The 22,796-nt window shown below is 49.3% G+C and overlaps 8 protein-coding genes across 8 annotated transcripts; 2 read left to right on the top strand and 6 right to left on the bottom strand.

The window, feature by feature from the left end:
- Nucleotides 1–1,373: 1,373 nt before the first annotated feature.
- On the bottom strand, nt 1,374–2,100 carry EPUS_01401 (uncharacterized protein; the record flags this gene model as incomplete). The annotated part of the gene is made up of 2 exons (XM_007788344.1): nt 1,374–1,418; nt 1,483–2,100. The coding sequence occupies 2 exons, from the start codon at nt 2,098–2,100 to the stop codon at nt 1,374–1,376; spliced, it is 663 nt and encodes a 220-aa protein (XP_007786534.1).
- Nucleotides 2,101–3,400: 1,300 nt separating this feature from the next.
- Nucleotides 3,401–5,193, bottom strand: EPUS_01400 (uncharacterized protein; the record flags this gene model as incomplete). Its single annotated transcript, XM_007788343.1, has 3 exons — nt 3,401–4,866; nt 4,920–5,039; nt 5,094–5,193. 3 exons carry the CDS (start codon nt 5,191–5,193, stop codon nt 3,401–3,403), a joined length of 1,686 nt encoding a protein of 561 aa, XP_007786533.1.
- Nucleotides 5,194–6,721: 1,528 nt separating this feature from the next.
- Nucleotides 6,722–7,509, top strand: EPUS_01399 (Adenylyl-sulfate kinase; the record flags this gene model as incomplete). Its single annotated transcript, XM_007788342.1, has 2 exons — nt 6,722–6,729; nt 6,834–7,509. 2 exons carry the CDS (start codon nt 6,722–6,724, stop codon nt 7,507–7,509), a joined length of 684 nt encoding a protein of 227 aa, XP_007786532.1.
- Nucleotides 7,510–7,730: 221 nt separating this feature from the next.
- Nucleotides 7,731–10,576, bottom strand: EPUS_01398 (uncharacterized protein; the record flags this gene model as incomplete). Its single annotated transcript, XM_007788341.1, has 6 exons — nt 7,731–7,934; nt 8,001–8,585; nt 8,639–8,733; nt 8,793–9,120; nt 9,620–10,338; nt 10,399–10,576. The coding sequence occupies 6 exons, from the start codon at nt 10,574–10,576 to the stop codon at nt 7,731–7,733; spliced, it is 2,109 nt and encodes a 702-aa protein (XP_007786531.1).
- Nucleotides 10,577–11,747: 1,171 nt separating this feature from the next.
- On the bottom strand, nt 11,748–16,107 carry EPUS_01397 (uncharacterized protein; the record flags this gene model as incomplete). The annotated part of the gene is made up of 3 exons (XM_007788340.1): nt 11,748–12,654; nt 12,708–13,090; nt 13,141–16,107. 3 exons carry the CDS (start codon nt 16,105–16,107, stop codon nt 11,748–11,750), a joined length of 4,257 nt encoding a protein of 1,418 aa, XP_007786530.1.
- A 2,317-nt stretch (nt 16,108–18,424) lies between these two features.
- Nucleotides 18,425–20,516, bottom strand: EPUS_01396 (uncharacterized protein; the record flags this gene model as incomplete). Its single annotated transcript, XM_007788339.1, has 5 exons — nt 18,425–18,889; nt 18,958–19,439; nt 19,500–19,536; nt 20,010–20,116; nt 20,168–20,516. 5 exons carry the CDS (start codon nt 20,514–20,516, stop codon nt 18,425–18,427), a joined length of 1,440 nt encoding a protein of 479 aa, XP_007786529.1.
- A 320-nt stretch (nt 20,517–20,836) lies between these two features.
- EPUS_01395 (uncharacterized protein) lies at nt 20,837–21,959 on the top strand (the record flags this gene model as incomplete). The annotated part of the gene is made up of 3 exons (XM_007788338.1): nt 20,837–20,957; nt 21,015–21,225; nt 21,272–21,959. 3 exons carry the CDS (start codon nt 20,837–20,839, stop codon nt 21,957–21,959), a joined length of 1,020 nt encoding a protein of 339 aa, XP_007786528.1.
- Nucleotides 21,960–22,355: 396 nt separating this feature from the next.
- On the bottom strand, nt 22,356–22,763 carry EPUS_01394 (uncharacterized protein; the record flags this gene model as incomplete). Its single annotated transcript, XM_007788337.1, has 1 exon — nt 22,356–22,763. One exon carries the CDS (start codon nt 22,761–22,763, stop codon nt 22,356–22,358), a length of 408 nt encoding a protein of 135 aa, XP_007786527.1.
- Between the last annotated feature and the right edge of the window lie 33 nt (nt 22,764–22,796).

The following is a 22,796-nucleotide window of genomic DNA, read 5'->3' as shown; positions in this document are numbered from 1 at the left end:
ATCATTCTTTTCCCCCTTCTCGCTACATCTCATCATCTACCTACGCCGTCCCCCCGGGCCCCAAAAACGACGCGGCGGTGGTTTCCCCCTTTCCGGTTCCGGGCCCCCATTCAGCCGTGTATTGTGTTATCATGTCATGTCATGTCACGTCACGCGCTGGTCCCACCCACGACGGCATTGCATTGCATTGCATAGTGAGGTTTTTGCTTTTGCCTTTGCTTTTGCCTTTGCCCTTGGCAATGGCAATGCGGCATCCTTCGCCACGATGATGAACAACGGGCATAAGTAAACATGAGAAACGGACGGGCGCGTGGTGTCAAGCAAGGGGGCATAAGTAAGTATTTACTGAGACTGAGATTGAAGATGAAAGAAGCGCAGCAGCAGTACAGATCCGGACGGTATAGCGAGCGAGCAAAAACTCAGCAGCCCCCTTTCATTTTTGAATGAAGGAAAGGCCTTTTTCGGCTTGGATCCGGACTACCTTTTTTTTTCATATCTTCTAAGTTACAACGGCACGCAGAATAGGTGAGTAAGGAAGGGGGCGCCTGGGGGTTGTCAACGGTGGAAGCGTGGAAAAGACAGCGTCGCTTGCTGGATCATTGCGTGTGAAAAGGCGCGGAAGCTGCAGGACGGGCCTCAACAGATGTTTACGTAGTACATGTTCACTAGAAACCATGTTGGTGCGAACCCCCGGCTATAATAAGTATCGCTCGAATTGGGTAGATAAATATTAGATAACTCAGAGAATTCCAGCGGAGTCCCCGCGAACCATTATTTACTTGTAAACGCATCACCTGGAGATCTTCTGTCAGACATTGGAACCGTAAGTTGGCGGCCGGAGAGGAGTTTTGCCTCAAAACTCACGTTTACTGTACTGTACCGGAGGGTGGGGGCTTGTGCACAGAGCTGAAAGAAAGCGATTGACGGTTCTATTCTATTCTATTCCCGCTCGTCTTCCAGTCGAGGAAATGGGCAAATTATGCACCAACGCTACGGCAGTGAGGGCAGGGGGTTTTTTTTTTCTTCTTCTTCTTTACTTTCTTCTTTTCTCTTGGGCTAGCTTGCTCCTCTACAGTTTCGCGCGGATGAGATGATGCTCAGTTCGACGGTGATGAATGACCTTTCCCATTGAAAGTACATAAGCTCGGCTAAGATAAAATGAAATGGTCATGGCAAAATGTTATTCTCGAAATTCTCTCGCTTGCTCCGTGAGATCAGGGTCCTCGATCCAAATCTGCTCGACTCGGCTCAAGATGTCAAGTACATAAAGCCTGGCTATGCTGTCCGTCACGATTGTCGCAAGGTAGAGATCTTTTTCGATCAAAGATACGACAGTTGTGCCCGTCCCGGCTGTGCCGTCGTAGTTGCAGACTTCAAGGCAGGCGCGATTTCTTCGGCGTCGACGTCTCAGGAGGCTCCTGTAAAGATATCAGCTCACATCCGGTCATGGCTTTACAAACCATCAACTGGGATACCACATACAGAACAAGCTCTGCGCTTCCGCGTCTCGGCTGCCACACCGTCCTCTCCCATCTTCAAGTTTGCCTTGTCTCTTGCAGCTGCCGGAGCACCGTTCCCCTTCATCAGCTTCGGCAACCCCGAACAGATTGTATTCTTGCTTCCTTTCACGACGATGCCCGCATTGACGCTGATATCTACCGGCCTCGTCGTCGTCGTCGTCTGACCGTCCATGCCTTGCGTACTCCTGAAGATCTTGGCTTCTTTGAGGGCGGTGAGAACCATGCTGGTGACTTTCTCTACACGTCCGTGCTGGCAGGATGGCTGCGAGGACATTGCTGCCGGCGGGGGTTTGGTAGATGAGGAAGGTGATGATACTGGCGACGAGGCGGGTGGGAGCACAATGGTGTTTGCCTGGCCTTCGATCCTCAGTGAAGCGTCAATGTTAATTGTGATGGGTCCTGGTCGAGATGCAGGGTAGCCGTAATCCTCTTCATCTGCCGAATGGTCTTCGTAGAGGACTGGCGCCATGGGATTAGTGGCGGAATACGCTGGTGGTGTAGTCTGTGATTCTTGATTGGACGACAGGAGTGCTTCCAATCTTAGAATCTGATGCTGCAGAGTATTGGTTGGTGGTTGCATCGTTTGCAACAACAACAGAGGTTGATCAAGGTCAATGAAATGGTCAAAGAGAAAAGGACGCAAGCTAGATGAATTGCAGAACTCAGTAGGCACGGGTGCAACAGGTAGGGCGATATTGGTGAAGTGATGGATGGTAGAGTCGGAGAAAGTCAATGAGGGAACAGAGGAGCAGGATATTAATATAGTGCCACAATATGGATGTAAGTGCATGAATGAATAGAGAAGATGAAAATGAATAGCAATCGCCAGAACGCATTCACGCAGGCAGAAGAAGCCGTGAATGAATGCGAACTGCATCAATAGGAAGGCTAGAAGCCGAACATTTCAATAGGACTATTGTTGTAGTTGGGCTGGGGTCGGAGTCAGCGGACTAGACTCTGCAGACCTATCACGGGTAACAGCATGGCCAGTCAGATCATCAAGGTTACTCAAGTATGGCCTGATGGTTCCAAGGACAACAGGCTCCTCGCATTATCTGGTTGGGCCACACGTCTGCTGCTGTGCTGGTGGCAGATGCAGCTTATTGAGGCCGCCATTGAGCAAAGCCTAACTACTACCTATTGTTCTCGAAGAAGTGGTCCGAGCGCCAACGCCCAGACTCGCAAAAATAGGGGTGGTCGATCAGTATGGAAAGCCCTCCGGCCCCCACTTAGCACTTAGCACTTAGCACTTAGCGGCGCCTTCATCTTCAGGGCTACCATCAACCATCAACCCTCAACTCGTTAACCATCGCTGAAGATTCTATGCAGTACTTAAAGTCCTTGCTAGTCTGTAGCCCTCACCCATCACACCGCCGTTGCTGGTTGGATCACCCAATATAACCCGCTCAAGGTTGTTTTGCCCAGTTTGTTAGCATAATAGCAAGCGATTCTGCTCGTATGTCTTGCCAATCATCAGCAAGCTTGAAAGCCATGATGGGTTTGCTTGTGACTGTGTGCAATAATCCCACTTGAAGACGTTTAGACAATCACCAAGCTGCAAGAGCACACAAACGCGGGAAGGTACTAGTAGGAGAGATGTCCCGATATCAAGCTCTAATCTTTTGTTCTGAGAACCGTGCTGGCGTGCCAGGAACGCTATGCTATTCAAATTATGAAAAGGAGGCTGAGATAATAACACAACCAGCACCACATTTCCAGGCCGGATCAGCGCAGCATCGAGTATTTTCGCGAGCAGCCGAGAGTGGATCATAGTATTAATGTATTCATGGATCGAACCACTCAAGCAGCAAAACATATGCGCCAGGTCCAAGCAAGAAGGAAGCACAACAAGCTCACGGGTATGCACTTCGAATTCTTGGTCAGACAGGCATAGGCTGGAGGGGTTTCCGATCAATCTCGCAGGTGTCGAGAAGGTGCTTTGCATTTCCTTCAAGATAAATAGTTGGAATGTTGCCAGAACGAACTCGAAATGCGGTATTGGACCTCTGTCTCCCTTGGATGCTCGAGAGTCGAGGATAGTGTGGTACACCAGTGGTGACTGGCTGATTAGCTCGATTCGAGGGACATAAGGCATCATTGTTCCCATTTGAAACAGCTGTTGAGGCCTTTGGAGTGGCAATGTACAGAGTGGCGTCAGCTTTGTTCGTATCTGCAGACCCATCGGACGATGTAGATGAAGGTTTGGTGGAAACAACTGCAGATGGTGAAGTGGGGTTGATTGGCAACACTGGCGCCTTCGCACCAGCTGGTAGTTGGGTATCGGTTGCCTGAATGATGTCGTCTTTGGCGATAACCCGGTTCGCTAATGCTTTTCCACCACGAGAGCTCAGCCTTCGTGTGGCCACCTTAGTTGACTTCTTCTGGACGACGCGTGCCTTCTCTGGAGCATGATCGAAGGTACGATATAGACGACTACCACGGGTCTTTGTGGGCAAAACAGCCTGCGGCATCTGAGCCGCCTTCTCGTGCCAGTTCGATGAGACTTTAATTGCGTTCTGGGCAATAGGCTTGGTAGGGGCTTTTGCAAGGGCGAAACTTTCCTCGTACGTCTCGTACTCCTCATCATCAATTACTGCATCTGCCGCTCCTTTTTCATCAAATATCAGAGGAACCGTTTTCTTCTTCTGCTGCACACCCGCAGCCTCGTCGATCGTTGCCAGCGGCGCGGAACCTGCCTCAAATCGTAAGAAGGACGTACGCTTATACTGCGGTCGTATTCGCTCGTTTGTACCGTCATTGTGGTTGGGTGATGTCGTGCGAAAACTACTGCGCTTTGGTGAAAGGCTGCGACCTTTGCTACCTTTGCTTGCTTTGCTGATAGAAGAAATCATGGCTGGGCTGAAGCCCCTGCAGATTCGTGGGCAAGTGGAACTTTCTCCGGAATCTGAGCGGGAGGCCAATGAAGTGTAACTTGATGTTCGAATGTTGTTCATGACCCCATCTTTCAACTTCGCGATTTCGAAATCCCCTAGACGTTGAACGGCCACTGGTCCAAGTGTTTGCAAGTCTCCACGATATTTGTTGAGCTGCCAGTTTGCATCAGCATGCACTGACCTTCGAAACCTCCCGAATCCTTCCATTTCTTGCATGGGAGGAACTGGATTTGTTTTGGGATCCCAGACACACGAGCGGCTGTATGTTCGAGACAATTGTTCTTCAGGAATGTCGGCGCAGCTGATATCTGGAGGCCCCATCGGAGTAACATATTTTCCGCCTGCTGCTCCAAGTCTTCGCCTTCTTACACGAGGAGGTCTGATGCTACCTTGCTGGGGTATTGTCCCTGCCAGAGATACCGTCCTCTCTAAGAGTGGCTTGGTCTCTCCAGCTGTGACAAAACTTCGATTAGCCTGGCAACAGTGAGGACAAAAAGCCACTGACCTTTACAAGGACTGGCTGCCTTATAAGACTCGAACACAACCTCTTTGACAAGCTTGTTACGCGCTTCTGCACCCAACAGAGACCTCTCATAGCGCGCCGTATCCCGCTGATCAGCTAACCCTATCTAAGGTATTAGCGAAGCTCAAGTGATATGAGACCAGAAAGACGGCCTACCTCTGCCAACAATCAAATTAATGAAACCATCCACAACTTGCGATATCTTAGGGCACTTGATCGATACACAACCACGAGACTGCCGGCCCGGCCGAGCCATGAGGAAAGTTCTTTTGCGCTTGTGGTCGTATCAACTCAACTTCGAGGCGAAAAATCTTCGGCAAGAAAGCGGAAGTGTATCAGAGAGCAAGTTTGTGGGGGAGACTGAATGCGCTCAGTCGGAGATAATTGCTCTGCAGCAGACTGGTTCTCATGTGTCGATGAAGTGAAGTGGCCAGAGGCAGAGCGATAAGCTGTAGAAAGATGACATGCTAAGGCAGTGCAACAAGAATCATGAAGAGAGCTGGAAAGGTATATTATTCATGTATTTCAAATGGTGAACATGCAAAGCAGCAGTCAACAGGCCATTTCTGCCGCCTCACATACATGTTGTGCGTGTTTCCACAAGCAAGTGAAGTCAAGGCAAGTGAATGTGGAAGGAGCAGAACACACGGTACCCAGCCAAACTGCTCTGACTCCAGTCCTATGCAACTCTCCTTCTTGGATGTAGTTCAACCTTAAGTAGTCCACGAGTGTTTGGGATAAGAGCACCTTGTGGATCTCATGCTGCAGAACTTGCCCAAGGCCAGTGCTTGCAGCCAGCTCCAAAGTGGTGAAACCATAACATGTCTGCAGAATTGTTCAGGAACATGCCCTCTTATTGTATCCATTGTCAAGCTTTCCACGATTCCTGCTCCGAGTTTTTGGGTGTCTTGTTCTCAGCAGCCCATTGCGAGATAGCGTCTGGCATGAGTTTCATTAGTCAGGAAGCCTTCACTTGTTAATGACTCTTCGAGCAAGCAAACGGCCCCATAGTCCTATGGAGACATCTCTTGTTCCTGCTGCGTGCAATCACTGTTGACACGACTATGATCCGTGTCCTCTACGAGCCGCCAAAGTTCAAAATCACATATAGACAGCATGTCCCGTGTTAGCAACATTGAGACCTTTTCACAGGTCACTTGAGGACCCGGCTAGGGGCCCAGGCATCGAGGCAATACCTACTGAGCTAGTGAGATGGCTGCTGAGCCCGAGATCTATCGCCTGATACACGCTTCACGAGGTTGGTGTACACAGAGTTTGGTAAGCGAAATGTCCTCTTGATCATCTTGAAGCAGCATGCCCGAGACACATCACAAAGCCATCCAGACCACTTCCGAAGCAGCCGGAAGGGTACAGTGCTGGCCGCTGCAGAGGGCATGTAGGATGGAAATGCAGAGGCTCAGCGTCGGCGACCATGGGGGCAATATTGGTAATACCAGAGTCTGGTCATCTAATGTTGCAAGCTCTGCATCTCTGGAGTCTACAGAGTTAAGAGAGGAAAGAAGGACAAAACAGACTCCCTACGCACAGACCAACAAGCACGTCATTTAGAGGTTGGAGTGAGCAATCATAGGAAAATTACTTCTCTGGTTTGCGATTTCTGTTCACGATGTACATGCTGAATATTCAAGTTGATTCTGTATCAATTGACCTTATTCACTCTGCCTCATTCGTCTGCCGCTCTTCAATCCCTTTGCTCAGGGCATAACCAGTGTCTCGCGAAGTCCTGCAGAGACATCGCCAGACAGCCGCGAGCAAACAGCAAGATGGCGACGTAGGTACGCTCCCCTTGTGCTTACACGGTTTCTATTCTTCCCGTTCCCCCCCCCTTTCATTCTCAGAACCAAAGACACTAACCCCAAGCCTCCCCCAAAACAGGAACATAACATACCACCCGACGCCACTAACCCCGACCCTCCGCTCCACCCTCCGCAAGCAAACCGGCCTCACGATCTGGCTGACGGGCCTCTCCGCCTCGGGCAAATCCACCATCGCCGTCGCGCTGGAACAAGCCCTCCTCCGCCCGCCCTACAACCTGCACGCCTACCGCCTCGACGGCGACAACATCCGCTTCGGCCTGAACAAGGACCTGGGGTGCACCCCCGCCGACCGCACCGAGAACATCCGCAGGATCGCCGAGGTCGCCAAGCTGTTCGCCGACAGCTGTAGCGTGGCCATCACGAGCTTCATCAGTCCGTATCGCGCCGATAGGGATCTTGCGCGGAAACTACATCAAGAGGCGCGGCATGGCGCCGACGCGGCCGAAGGTGAGGATGGAGAAGGCGGAGAGGGCGGCGTGCCTTTTATTGAGGTTTGGGTGGATGTGAGTGGTGAGGAGGCTGAGAGGAGGGATCCCAAGGGTCTGTATAAGAAGGCGAGGGAGGGGATCATCAAGGAGTTCACGGGTATCAGTGCGCCGTATGAGGAGCCGTTGAGGCCGGAGATTCATATTCGGAGTGAGGAGACGGGGGTGAAGGATGCGGTGGAGCAGATTGTAGCGTATTTGGATGGGAGGGGGTTGTTGAGGAGGGAGGAGGGGTTGGTGGAGGGTTGAATGACTCGATGAATCGATGAGGTGGAGAATGAGGATGACGACTTTAGAGGTTAAAGTGCAGGATTCAGCGCTGCGACGGAGATGGGAACATACATCAGAGAGCATCATATCTCGCGCTGATGCTGTTCATGACGATGCTGAATACGCTGCCAGTGCATATATACATCGCTCGCACATATGATTATGCTGTGTATGTCTCCGAGGGCTGTGTATAGCCCGCGCTACTCTACCTGCAAATCATAGCAAACATAAGCCGAGTAATCCCCTGCATCGCCCATTTGACCCGCTGCTTGCATGTCAGCGCTCATGGATGAGTCGTCCTTCGTCAGTCTGCCCTTCTTATCTCTTCCAAAGGCGTTGCCTGCGAGATATGAGAACGCAGCGTCCAGGCCACTGCGAGCTTTCTTTTCTTGCTTGCCCGTTGTCTGTAGAAACATAAAACATTAGCGCCGCAGCACCAATCTTGGGTATAAGAATGAAAAGATGCATACCGTGAGCATGCCACAGACAAAGTCGAGTGGGAGTCCATATCTCAACACAGTCTCAACGAACACCCTCAGGACAAGCACATGCACCCAAGCCATAACGGTCTCACTCCAGCCTGTCCGTGCCATCCGTAGTGTCTCGCCCCACAGCTTTCTTTCTTCTGCCGCCACTCTATCCACCTCCTTTTCTTCCTCCTCTTTCCCCCCCTCTTTGTACTTGAAGTCCCGTGGCACCCATTTCCTCTCTCGGCATCTATGCACAAACTCCAGACTATGTTTCTTGAAGGTAGTTACTGCATATAAACTGAACTCTTCATCCTGAGAGATGAAGGTAGCGGAGCGTGGGACGATCATGGGACTTAGCGTTTCATATGCGCGGGTGAATTCTTTGGTGGATGAGTTGGGTACGGCGATGAGATGGGTTTCCAGGTATTCAGAGTCCTGGATGATGAGCTGCGGAGGAACGACGGAGACAAGCGATTTGGTGGCCAGGTTGCCGGTTTGTTTACGAGTCAAGGTCTGGAGGGTTGTTTTAAGGTTGTTGTATTGGTTGTATTTGGCGCGGACATCGTTGTCAATGGAGCTTGCTTCCTGGGTACCAAGGTAAGTTGAGGTTCAATTGAAAGAGCTGGTCTCTGGCAGACCTTTTGTAATGAGTCAATGAGCTCAGCTAATGGTTTGTCTACTCGATATTTGACTTTGTTCCATGAGAATGTTCGTAGGTATTGGTCGAGCGGTTCTGCGGATCATGCTTGTCAGAACCATCTCTGGGCACTATCTGGGTTCAGGCAAACATACTATCATTCACTGTCTTCTGCTGAGCAATCTTCCCTTCATCTCCTTCAAGAATATTGCGCAGACTATCTCCTACCTTCGAGACAACGCCTTCGCACATCCCAGATAGCTTTGCCAGCTCTTCAGATTGCTGGATCAGAGCATCCAGGGTTCCAATCTTAAATTCAGGAATAGAGAAGGGAGAGACAGTAGCATAGTCATTCGCGGCTGTCTGTACAGCCTGCAGAGCGTCATCTTTGTGACCTGAGGGTGTAACTGAAGAAGGAACGGAAACGAATAGGTATTTGGTGTTCTTCGACATCTCGCCCGGCCTGCCGGGGATAAGTGGGTGCTGTAATTAGGAATGTGAAGGATGGCGACCACGGTGAACAGGTTCGAGTACTGATTGATTCACTGAAGCATCCCAACTGAAAGCTGGAAGCTCTCACATAGTACTGTCGGCGTTACAACCTCCGAGCTACTACAGTAGTACTAGTAATAGTACTAGTGAGGCACGCCAAGATGTTCCAGGAGTCTTGCAGGATTGAATCTTGGACCAGTGTTCGAAGATTTGATTCACTTCTCTCTATGTTTTAAAGGCGATCCAGCAGAGCAGAAATGCTTGCGTTCTATATCCAAGTCTAGCTGATCTCTCTGATCTCTTGTGTCCTCCGTGCCGCCTCCACAGCCACCAAATTTTCGCATTGCTGCGACCCAGAACTGTCCCAAAAAACGCCCTTACCATGTGCCCGCATCAAGATGAAGAATCACGCCGTTTTATAAAGACGCTTGAGCAACTGCGCAAAAAGCTGGTCAGTTGATTCGAACAAATCAAAGCCCTTGTTACTTACGGTCGCATGTTTAGGCTCAATGAACAATGCATTTGCCGAAACCAGTATCTCGGGTTCTTCACCGTCCTCTGGCATTGTCTCGATGTGACCTTCAACAAAAGCTTTCCTTCCTTCCACTTTCGTTGTAGTCGCTTTCAAGACTAGATATTGATCGGCCTTTGTAGGCTTCTTATAGTTGATCTGTAAGCTTGCTGTTACACCGACTTTATTTGGTAGAACTGGAAAGCAGCATCGTGCAAGGCCCTCGTCCAACATGGTCGCCAACAAACCTCCATGCACGATTCCCGAGTGCCCAGATACATTATTCCCCAGGTAGAATATCTCTACCAATTCTTTGCCTTCTCTTTCATTCCAGATGTAGGGTGGTACGACGATCATCCCAGGGCCAGCCAAAGTTCCAGCAGTAAGATTGTGTGACCTGACCGCTTCGGGAATCTTCAGATGTGGTCTTGATTCCTGGAAATCGGGATTTGCCCTCAGCTTCGTAGCTAACGAACAGTTCTTGATGTGTTCATCGATGCTCCGCGAATACTCATCCGGAGCCTCGTAAATGGACAGAGTCTCCTCATCCGTCGGTAACGACCCCATGATCCACGGGGTAAGAAGAGGAGGTGAATATTCGATCGCGAGATATGCTCCGAGTGCGAAAGATACCGTGCCGATGGCGAGGAAGTTGAAAAGTCGACGAGCGCGGTAGCGCGAACGATTGTGTACAACCACTGTGCCTGTCAGTATGTCCCGATGAAGACTGCAAAATCGGTTTCGGTGATTATGCGCACCTGTAGAATAAGATTGAGAGTGAGTTATTCCGAAGTCCGGATGTCGGCTCCAAGCAGCGGCATGCAGAACTGCCTTCCTAGTAGGAGGATCCGTAATGTTCTTCAACAATGTTCGTGGTGCTGTTAGGAAAGGCAGTGACACGATTGATGTCCTTCCAGCAAACGCCTGACGGAACATCTTGGAATCCGACTTGCAATCATCGAGCCCGTGCAAGGGGAGTTGCCCAATGGCAATCCTCGATCGCGTTGGTCAGAGCCAACACTGTCGTACCTCGTAAAGCAAGGGGCTCGGACGTTGATATCATTCGGGCTAAAATTGGCAAAAATCTAAGGCTGAGCCGAGGTTACAGTGGTACCCAAATTTTTCTTCCTCTGATTTCACAACATTTGACCATCACACAACAAATCAACACTTTTTTATTATACAAATCATTAATAGATTAATTCTGATCTTGCCTGTAATTTCTTGTCGTATTATAGATAATATGAATTAGTGAAATATGTTCCTTTTTGAAGATTCTTTTGTTTAAGAGCTAAGCTATATTTAGACCTTAGCACCTGAATTTCAGAGGTTACTTGAAAAATGATAAAAACAGAATTTCAGCTTATTTAAGATTCCTACTCAACATCTCATAATAAAAGTATTATCTTAGTATGTACCAGAACAAGAGCAATCAAGTGATAATAAATTTTCCATAACACACTCTATTTGTAAGGAGAGAGGGATGATTTGAATCATCTGCGGGGCAAGAATTCTACAGAGTTGTGGGTTCCACTGTACCACAATAGGCAAAAGGGCTTCTCCATTCTACCTTCGGAGGTCGACCGGTGTATGGTTATGGACATGGACTGGTGTAGGCAACTCATCACGATCAAATACACGAAGAATTTTGTATGTTTCTCATTCGGTGGCTAGCTCTATTAATGATGACACCTGTTTTTTGGATAACACGAGCAGTATTGATCTCCCCTCCCCTTCGTGGATCTGCTCTCAAAACGTGTCGCCGCCTCAAACCGAAAAGTGCCCTTCGAACCGGGCCCATCCCTTTGCTTCTATGATACCGCAAGCTTACATAGGGGACCCGGCATGCAACAGCGGTGGTCTCTCCACTTTCACACTGCCCCAAAATTGGCTAGCCAGTACCCTCCACAAGTCCCACACAGCACGCCAGATGCCAGCGAGACTTGACATTGGCCGTCTCTGGTTCTGCATGGTTCTCCTGTCAAGCAATCTAATAGACCTGGTGTCGCTAATAAACTTCTCTATCAACACTAGAGGTAGGCGATGCTTGAATGAAGATTGGATCAACATTCCGTATCTCGTCCCTGCTTGGGTCAGAGACGTTGCTCTAGGCGTTCGAAGATGCATGGTGAGAATGGTGATGTCCTCGTTTACTGTTGGTCGAATCGTTGTTGTTCGTTGCGTGATCAAATCGGGGAGTCAAAGCTGGATTCTGACTCGGTGGCACTCGACTCTTTTCTGGATTCTCAACAATGACTGGATCATCCGGCCTTGTGTCTGGATGTACCTCAATGCCGTTCGTGGCACCCAGGCCACCATGAATCTGTGATTTGGAGAATTTGATCGAGTCTGTCTCCTCTTGTCCTCGTTCTACAGGCGACCAACCACCTGCAACGCTACCAGCGATGATTCCCGCCATGGCCGCAGCAGGGCCAAAGCGAGAATTAGACCGAGATCGGTCACGTCTCTTGCCCTTTTCTGGTGTTGGGGGGGACACAGCTGCGGGTGGCACTGCTTTCTCTGGCTCCTGAGGACTCGGTGGCAATGAGTTATTAGACCGAGAACGAGAGCCGCTTCTCGAACGGGGAACGAAGCTTTGTCGTGGATGTTGGAGCTTGTAAGCCAGCTCTGACATGCGACCCCCACGTACTTTCTTCAAGAATGTCAATTCTTCTCTAATATCTTCCAGAGCTGGATTCCACTCTTGAACCTGCTCGTCATCTTCGAACATGAAAGATGGCGTAGAAGAGTGTCGGCGCGGCAGGAAAGAGAGAAGTTTTCGAACGAGCTCATCAGGAATCAGCCGAATTATGATAGCGACGGGTACGGCCAACAGCCCGAGAACTATGGAGTAGCCCCATTGAGGTCCATTCAGACGAGTTACGGCAAATGCTGCGCCACCAACGAAGATGATCATTACCTGACCACCAACTATGACAAACTGAATGCCGATGAACCAGTAATTCTTGGTTATGCCTTCGAAGATATTGAATTTATTGTCCAGTCGACGAGCGCTACAGAGACTTAGTGGCATCCTAAAACCTTGCCGAGGAAGATATGGACTTACTTGTATTGGTTAAAAATCTGCATCCAAACGAACGTGTTAAAGATGAGAGTCGGTAATTGCTCCAGCTCATGTGGGTCAGTGTAGCCGAATATATCTGCACCACGGAAGTTCAGGATCAAGCACACGACGAGCTGGTAGATGGATTGTCCTATGATCATTTTCCACATAGTCAGAGTGATCAAAGGAGCAGACCTGGGCTCGGGTTTCCGTTTGAGCAGACTTGGGGTAGGCGGATCGGTAGCTAGGGCCAGCGCAGCAAAGGTGTCCATGATCAGATTAACCCAAAGAAGTTGAACAGCTGTAAGAACCGAGCTTTCATCACCGCTAGCCACAGCCGAGACAAAAGTGAGCACTACAGCTGTAATGTTGACAGTGATTTGAAACTACTCAAAGATCAGCATTCCTGGAAGCACGCATGCCTTTCCAATCTTACCTGGAGGAATTTCTTAACGGCATCATTGACAGTTCTTCCCCACGAAATAGCCTTCACAATAGAAGTGAAGTTGTCGTCCATCAAGATGATGGCTGAGGCTTCTTTGGCAACCTCTGTGCCTGCAATACCCATAGAAAACCCAACGTCGGCTGCTTTGAGTGCAGGTGCATCATTGGTACCGTCCCCGGTTACTGCTACTGTTTCTCCCAGCTTTCTCAATTGTTTGACCAGAATGCGTTTATCTTCAGGACTGGATCGTGCTAGAACTTGCAGTCTTGGAATGATCTGCGTCATTTGCTTCGAAGTAAGCCTCCGGAAGATGGGGCCTTCCATGGCAATGCCGCCAGCAGTAAAGATACCACACTCCGTGGCTATGGCCTTCGCGGTCATCAGATTATCTCCTGTTACCATGCGAACGAAGACACCAGCACCTTGGCACTTATGTACAGCTTCAGTAACACCAGGACGCAATGGATCCTGGATACCCACGATGCCCAGGAAGGTCATGTCTTTGAATATTTTATCGAAGTCAGCCAATCGAGGGTCGTCTTTTTGTGTTGGTGCACCAAGCGGTGGCCAACGATCATAGTCCCTATACAGAAGACCAATTGTCCGTAGCGACCGCGAGGCATAGTTCTTGATAATAGCGTTGAGACTTTCCATATTCTCAGAAGTGAGCGTAGTCTCGGCGGCACCCTGAGTGGGGTCTCGGATTATCCTCGTACAACGGCCTAGGAGGATCTCTGAAGCGCCCTTGACAAGCATCCTATAATTGCCATTGCCCATCTTGATAACAACAGCCATGCACTTCCGACCGGAGTCAAATGGTATCATTTGGGCAACGTCAGCATTTGATCGTTCCTGTGCAATAGAGCCTATGCCCAGTCGTTCGTTTGCGAAATTGAGAAGAGCCGTTTCGGTTTTGGATCCAATGAAAATGACCTGGCCATTTTCCTCAGCTTCGAAAGCTGTCGAATTAAGCACGATTGAGTCTTTGAGCAACTCCTTGACTTCCTTCGACAGCGTGGATGTCAACTCGGACGATGAAACACCCTGCGCATCGCCCGGCATTTCAGCTTCTTTGTCGCCCTTTTCACCTGCTGCCACACTGACGGTTTGTGCGTCGCTAAACCGTGAAGATGTACCGACAGTCCCAGCAACCACACTCATCTTATTTTGTGTGAGGGTACCGGTCTTATCAGAGCACACTGTTGTTGCATTGCCCATAGTCTCACATGCTCTAAGCACGCGCACGAGGTTGTTGTCACGCAACATACGTGTAGTCGCAAAGGCAAGTGCTAAGGTGACAGCCAGCGGTAGGCCCTCGGGCACAGCTACCACGACAACAGTCACAGCGACGATAAAAATCTGGAGGAATTGCTGACCTTTTGCATCAGCGCCTCCCTGGATCGAGTTCAACTCTGCCAGAAACTTGATGAACAAGACAATGAAAAGCAGCAGACCTGCAGCAAGACCAAGCTTCGCGATGTACTCAGCCAGAACATTCAGTTTAGACTGCAGTGGGGTGGTCTGCCCTTCATCTTGTAGAGACATCATGGTCTTGCCATAGCTTGAATAAATCCCAACAGACGTCACCAGAAACGTTCCAACTCCCTCTGTGACCTTTCCACCTGACAGAATAAAAGGGTCCATCTTGCCTAAGGGCTCGTGGTTTTCGATGGCTCGGAAAACTTGGTCTGCAGGCGTTTTCTTAATGATGTCTGATTCACCGGTTGCAGAGGATTCGTCGCACTTCAAATTGTGCCCTTCGATGTAGATTCCATCGACAGGAATTAGATCTCCAGGTTCAAGATGCATAAGGTCTCCCACCAGAACGTCGTAGACGGAGATTTCTTGGGATTTGCCCGACCGAATCACTTTAACGAATCTCTCTTCCTTCTTTCTGTTGAGCTTGACGAATTGGCGCTCCTTTTGCCAGTCATTGGCAGCACCGACTGTAACAACAATCAAGATGGCAACAACAATAGCGACACCTTCCACCCATTCCACATTAGCTTCAGTCTCACCGGGTCTAGGCCTGACCGATTGAAAAATTCCGAGAGCTAGCGAAATCACAGCAGCAACAGAGAGCAGGATCAACACCTTGTCATTATATGCGATCCAAGCCAGCTCCCAGATCGTTTTGGCTTTCTTTTGAGGTAACCGATTATCACTGAAGATGCGCTTGCGATCAGCAAAAGAATTACTTGTAAGCTCTGCAGGAGAGATCATTGCCCCGGACGTGTTTGTTCGTTTGACAGGTCCGAGTTCCTTTTCTGCGGAGCCAGCTCGGATAGCTTCGTCGAAGGAGATAGTACCATCAAAGTCAGCTTCGTCCACACTCAGACCGCTCTGCCGATTGGTACGCAGGCCCTTCTCAAGTCCAGCGAGACCTCCAAGAGCGTAGAAAGCTTCAAGGCTCTTTGGGTTGATCATCTTGTTCAGTTGTCCTGGGGTGAATGCGAACTTGTTATTCTCCACGTGAAACTCTGCCTCGTTATGTGGGTCGGGTTTCAAGGCATCTGCAGCGTTCATGATTTTGCTGTTGTTATGGTTCTCTTTGCCATCTTCAGCCGCGGTCCCTGCAGAAGAGATATAGGTGTCGCCGCCATAGGAGGACGGAGAGCGGCTGTCATTGGACTCGATCGAGCTTCCTCGAGACCGTGTATTTGGCACTGCCAGAAAGTTCTGTCCGAGGCTGTCGTTTGGTTTGTGGGTAGCAGATGAGACATTGTGTGCGGATGTCGGGTGGCTATTGGTAGTATCCACTGAGGTCTCCCGTTGGACTTCAGCCGATGACGGGGGATGGGCAGGGATGGTGGATGGCAATTCGCTCAAACCGTCAGTTTGTATTCGGGGAAGTGGTCTTGGTCGTTCAGGTCCATCCACATTAATTGTAGGTGCTCCAGACCCAGCCGGAGCATCAGTATCAGCAGACGGATCTCCGTGCTCGGGACTATTCGACATTGTTGTGTAGTTGACGTTGAAGGCTTGCTGCTTGCGAGCCGGAAGGTCGCTCCTGAGCCTCTAGAAGCAGCAGTGCCAGATTATGGAGATCCACCACCAATACCTCAAAGTATTGTGGTCTTGCCTACCATGCCTTTATGATAGCCATAGCTTATAAGGTTGTAGTTGTAGGAATTTTTAAATGCCGTGTAGGGGTTGTGATTGCTGCAAACGGGATGTAGTAATCTCTCAGCCTGGTCAGGAGCACTGCCGTTAGCAAATAATCACTAACACAAAAGTTTTGAATGTGTTGGGCACAAGCACGGTCTTTGTTGAGGTGATGATCTGGCGCATCTTACATACAGAGTGACAAGGTGTAGGTAATCATACCCAACAGCCCATTCTGCTCCTATTCGTTTGTTTATTTTCAGCCGGAAACTCTCCTGGAAGTAATCTTCTGGTGACCCGGCCGCAGACGATGGAGCAGAACCAAGGGTAAGCTGGAATGCGATGCTGGAGTTTGCTTCATAGGATCATGAAGAACGTAAACAAGCGATATTAGATCATGTTAATAAAAGTTGGTTCACGGGGGTCAGTGCTACGTAACTAATTCCGGCCCATTACAAACTAAGCTTCACTTCCTCCTTCCTACTAGTGCCACCACGTGCCTTCCCCAAGCCATTTCTCTACTACGTACAGCATTATGATGCATTGATGAGTACTCGACGTGTTCATCAAGAAGATCTCTGACGGCTATCCAGTTAAATCATGTACTGGCTGACAATCTCTTTGCAGGCCGTCCACATACATCGGTGCGAATGACCACACTCTTGCTGACGTCGCTTATGCTCTCCCCTTTCAATAAGTATCCGCGGTTGTCCATTGAATCTGGCCTTTGCACAGCCTCTTTCTGATCAGCCAGTCAAGGGAGGTTTCACAGTGCTTAATATGCACTCCTCGGGTGTTCCCTGAATCCCTGTTATGAACGGGCTAATCGATCTGACTAGTTGGTCAGGTTTGATCCAGGGAACAATACTCCGTATAACGAGCGCTTTACCTTGTTGCCTCACTACGTAGTACTGCTTCGATTTGCTTTTCATGCATTTGGTCCTGATTCTAGTCATTATTAGGTGATGACTACTTCTGTCAGTTTGATGTTTTGTGCCTGAACTGAGTAGTAACAGAGGGCCTGCCCAATCATCCTAGCTCTCCCATCAACTCCTTCCGTGAGTGGAGCTAATAATACAGTCATTGTTTAATTGGATGTCTCATTCACTATTGGCCGCAGAGGGTGTGAGAGCCAGCCTACCATAAGCTGTAATACACATCAGAGAATATAGTCCCTTTCTCACTCCGTGGATTAAAAGTCAGACAACAAGGGGCATTAAGTCAGTAACATAAAACAGGCTTTCTTCTGACAGGTCAGTTCAAAATCACAAACATTTCTCCAGTGCTGAAGAATTTGTCTCAACCATAGCCTTGTTACCAATAGTAGGAGAAAATGGGGGCTTCGCTTTCATATCTTGCCAACAAGTCCAGCATAGTTTTTCGGATGGCACGGCGCAACTTATCACCTGCTTACCTTGAAAGCACTTACCATATGCACTGTGTCTGCTGTCAACAAGCATATTTATGGTAGCGTTGGTTTCAGGAAAGCGCATAAAGAATTGAGGGATTTTGAGGCCGACAGCAGACAAGGCTGACATCGGTAATGTCCTACTGAAGAAGAAGCACACCTGTGGTCGAAGATATTTTGGTATCTTATGGGAAAGTTTGACCCGGAAAGCAAGAAAGAAGATAAGTACATACGATCGTCCTATGCACTAACAAGGGAAAGAGCTGGTCAACCCAAAGGCCGAAATCTAAGAGGACTTGGTGATGAGCCATTTTTGGGCCAAGGCAGCGCAGCGACCTTGTCTGATAATGCTCCTTTGAGGGCCGAAAGTAAGCTGAGGCACTTATATGCCAAACTGAGATCCTTCTCAGTGGATTGAGACTCTTCTTCATTGGTCTAGTTTTGCCTAAATGAGTTTTGTGTTTTGCTCCCTCGGCCTCATAGTTTTGTGCAACGCAATCACAGCAAATTAGCATACTCTGGATTCCTGGTAGTTGATAATCAGCTGAGGGTTTTGATTTACAAAAAGGCCGCACTCACCTTGCGCAAGACGTCCCTCGAACTGTGCCACTACCAAATGACGACAGCTGGGATCATATGTCTGGTATCCTGCACGCTCGAGCATTTGAGCTGGAACCGGGAGATAACATCTGTTGTTTCTTGACTCTCTTCCTCTGCGCAGACTTCTTTTTAGTCAATGTAGCCACCACACTCCGGTCCTTTTCATCCTCCACTCGCCTCGCGATAGAACGCAATGCTGCAGTTAGAGCCGGCCGTTGCGAATCCTTCATTCCTCCCTACCTTTGGAAGCCATTTGACACTCCAAAGCCCCTTATCCGTCTCTGAGTGTGTGGCGACGCACATCTTCTGGTCGACCGTCCAGACCTTGACCTTGCCATCCAGAGATCCACTGAGCAGGTACTCCCCTGTATGACTCCAGTCAATCGAGGTGATCCACGATCCATGTCCTGTCAGATTGGCCACTTGCTCGCCTGAGTTGATATCGTAGAGGCCGATTAGCCTCGCGTCACCTGCAGCAGCTAGAAGCTTCCCTCCTGGTGAAAAAGCCACTGCTCGTACGGGCTTGACGAGTCCAGGCAGCGAATGCAACAAGCGGCCCGTGTCATTGCTGAAGATGTAGACATTCCCACTTTCATGCCCACAGGCAGTAAACCTTCCATCGGCGGACTAAAGAGTGAAACTTCATCAGCAGAACTCCAGATCTTCGTCATCAAGATATTGAGACAAGGACGAACCATGTCGACGCACAGCCCAAAACTACCCTTAGTCTCATACTGCCGAATCTTCCTCCTCTGCTCGGTGAGCAGATCCCAGACACCAATCCTCCCATCATAGCTTGTCGCTGCAACGTATCTCCCCTCTTCACTCAAAGCCACTGCCCACATTTCGCCCACCTTCAGCTTCGTCTTCTTCCCGTTCTTTTTCTTCTCCCCTTCACCGTCGTCTCCACTCAGTCCTCCCAGTTCCCCGTCCTCAACCCACATCCCTTCTCCGTACCTCCACACCTTCGCCTCCCCACTAAATCCAACACTTATCGCTTTAGAACCATCATGACTTGTAGCGAGGTGGTGACAGCCGAGTGGATGGACATCTTTTAGGACTTGCGCGATGGGGAAATCGGAAGTTGTGGTCGAGTGAATTTTGATGCTGGAGGAGCCGGAGGCGGAGAGGATTTGACTGGGAGTCACGGCGAGTGTGTAGATGTCGATCGGGTGAGCTATGTGAGCGGTCAATACCTAGTGAAGTAGTGTGGAAGGTTAACGAGGGTTCGACTCACCATTGTCGATAATGTGGGTAGTGAGATATTGCTTCGACTACGTAAGGTCAGAAATGGAAGCTGGGAAGCTGGGAAGCAAGTATGGTTTATTCGTACCATATTGAATACGATGAGTGTAGATTGTTGCTCTTGGAAATGCTATGCTTGACTTCTCATTGTCTGAAAATGTCCGGGTACATAAGGGTAGCATTAATGTATTCCCCCCCAAATTAGCTAAGGCCAATGGAGATTGTCCTCAAGATGTTCTGTGAATAACGAACGGATGCTACGCTTCTGGAACGACTCGATCAGAACAAGGGCATATTCCCCAATCCTTGACACTCCACCTCGGTATGCGATGATGTGCTCTTGTCCATAGCTTCCATGCAATACTCTTAGATCCTTGAAATACCTGTAATCATTTATAACGCCCTTGCTATGCTTCAAAGACTAGACCCAATTCTGAGATTCAGTGCTCCGTAGAGTCTGGCTCTACTAATAAGTGCCTGCTTTTCGTGCCTGTCTTTCTACCAGTCTTTCTGCCTGCTCCTCTGCCTGCTTTTCTGTCTGCTCCTCTGCTTGCTCTCCTGTCTGTCTTTCTGCCCGTCGTTCCGCTTCTCCCCATTCTTTACGTATCTCTATCCACATCGTTAGCTAGGCCGCCCATCCCAAGAATAATTTCAGATTACCCGCGACACAGTTTGGACATAGGTGGTGTAATAGCTTTGGTTCACCACAAGCAGGACACGAATTTATGCTCTTGACATCTTTTAATGCCTTGCCAGCTAGCTGTCGATGCCGCCTTTTCATGTGAGAAGTTTTCTTCTTTGGCACTGCTCGAAGTACTCCTTCCCAGATATCTTTTAACAGACCTGGAACATTTAACGATATTGCTGGTATTGATAGGGTCGCAACAGGATGTAGCGAGTTGGAGATATATCGAAGCATAGGACTAGAGGCGGTTTGGAAGGCTGTATAGCGAGGAGAAACAAACCGAGAGAGCATCGAGGATGCTGTGAAAACTCGTGATGTCGCCATTGTATGTGTGACCACCTTGGTGCAAGATGTCCAGTCTTCCCCAATTGCAGGCGCGAAGAAGATTGAATGAAGATTGGCCTGCGGAGCTGTGAAGCTTTCTCCGCTGCTCCAATAATTCATCTACCAGGAGTCATGACGCTAGAACAAATTAGGGAGGGCGTGATGGCCGCAGAAAAAGGGGTGCATTTCTTGGGAAAGTTTGTCGCATCTGAGGTTCGCTGCTTGTCAACAACAAAGAGGTTTCTGTACACCACATACTGTTGTTAAGCCATATCATCCTGTTACCAGCTGCTTGGTACCGTTCAAGCTTACATTTCAGCATGACGTCCATAATGCAAAATGCCGTTTTCCCACGTAGTCATGTTGGCTTCGACAGTATCACACAACAGATCGAGCGCAAGCTGTTGAAGAGAGGTTTCCAATTCAATGTGATTTGCGTTGGTATGTCTCATGTTTGTATTTAATGCAGTTTTGCATGGACTAATGAATGGGTCCTAGGCCAAACTGGTCTTGGAAAATCCACACTGATAAACACGATCTTCGCTTCCCATCTCATTGATTCAAAAGGACGGATGCGACCAGACGAGCCTGTCCGATCAACCACAGAAATTCAGACTGTGTCTCATATCATCGAAGAGAACGGTGTGCGCCTCCGATTGAACATTGTCGACACCCCAGGGTATGGAGATCAGGTCAACAACGATAGATGGTTAGTGTGCATCTACTTTAACATTCAGCAGTATTGACCTTTACAGCTGGGACCCAATTGTGAAGTACATCAAAGATCAGCATTCAGCGTACCTACGAAAGGAACTTACAGCTCAGAGAGAACGATATATCCAAGATACCCGCATTCATTGCTGTCTCTTCTTCATCCAACCCTCGGGACATGCTCTGAAACCAATCGACATCGTCGTTCTGAAGAAACTCTCCGATGTCGTCAATGTTGTGCCAGTCATCGCAAAGTCAGACTCCTTGACACTGGAGGAACGTCGTGCTTTCAAGGAGCGCATAAAGGAGGAATTCGCTTTCCACAATCTGAAGATGTACCCATATGACAACGACGAGTTCGATGATGAGGAGCGCGCCGTCAATGCTCAGATCAAAGACATTATTCCCTTCGCGGTCGTGGGAAGCGAGAAGACAATCATCGTGGGTGGCAAGCAAGTTCGAGGACGTCAGAATCGTTGGGGTGTCATTAATGTCGAAGACGAGAATCACTGCGAATTCGTCTATCTACGGAACTTCTTGACCCGCACACACCTGCAAGACCTTATCGAAACCACTAGCCAAATCCATTACGAAACCTTCCGTGCCAAGCAACTTCTTGCGCTTAAAGAGAGCAGCGTTGCGGGAGGCCATAGCGGTAGCAGACCTATCAGCCCTGCTGCTGATCGAGAACTGAGCAGGAACTCACAGCGGATGACCATGAACGGGTATTGAGAATGGTAGGATGGAGATGTCGGCTTGAGCCAGGGAGTATCGGTTCCAGACTGGGAGCACGCAATCGTGCCGCTTGTGTCCTACACCTGTTTCTTTTCCTTCTTGAGCTCTCTTAGTTTTCAAGCAGGCTCAGTCTATACCATTAGGTTGCAGACTATGTGCCAGAGATTTTACCAGAAGCGGACATTGGTAATGAGCGAGGTTGGTTTCAGTCCGTACATACTAATCATATTCACAAGCACATCTGCGTCCCAGCCATGTAATACATGCTCTATCCATCCCCTTAGTCTTACAGCTGTGTAAAAGAGTCTTATGTATCTGTATCATCTCTATCCTCTCTGTCCCCCGCCCCTTGCCCCTCTGAATTTCGCATCAGTATCGCCGTCCCCATCCCCATCACCTCCTCAACGCCTCATCCCCACCCATAATCCACTCCTCCATCTCGGCATACGCCCGATCCAAATCATCATTCACAACCACCTTATCATGGCTCCCCTCCGTCCTCGCAAACTCCAATTCCTTCTCCGCCTGCGCCACCCGTTTCCGGATACTCTCCTCCGTCTCGGTACCTCGGTTCCGCAGTCGGCGTTCCAGCTCTTCGAGGGAGGGCGGGGCGAGGAAGAGAAAGCGCGCGTTCAGGGAGGTACGCTTTACCTGTTTGACGCCCTGGAGAACAGGTGTTAGTAGCTTCCTTCGAAAATATGTAAGAGTGGTAGAGAGGACGGTGGCCTTGCGCCTGCATGGTCCTCGGGGGCCGGCTGTAGCGTAATCAAGATGTGATCTGATCTGAAGACTAACCTCCATCTCAATATCGAGCACACAACACCTCCCCACCCC

This window comes from Endocarpon pusillum (assembly GCF_000464535.1).
Source record: "Endocarpon pusillum Z07020 unplaced genomic scaffold C716229, whole genome shotgun sequence".
NCBI lineage: Eukaryota > Fungi > Ascomycota > Eurotiomycetes > Verrucariales > Verrucariaceae > Endocarpon > Endocarpon pusillum.
Note: the sequence above shows the minus strand (reverse complement) of the source record. Positions and strands in the feature narration are given on the sequence as shown.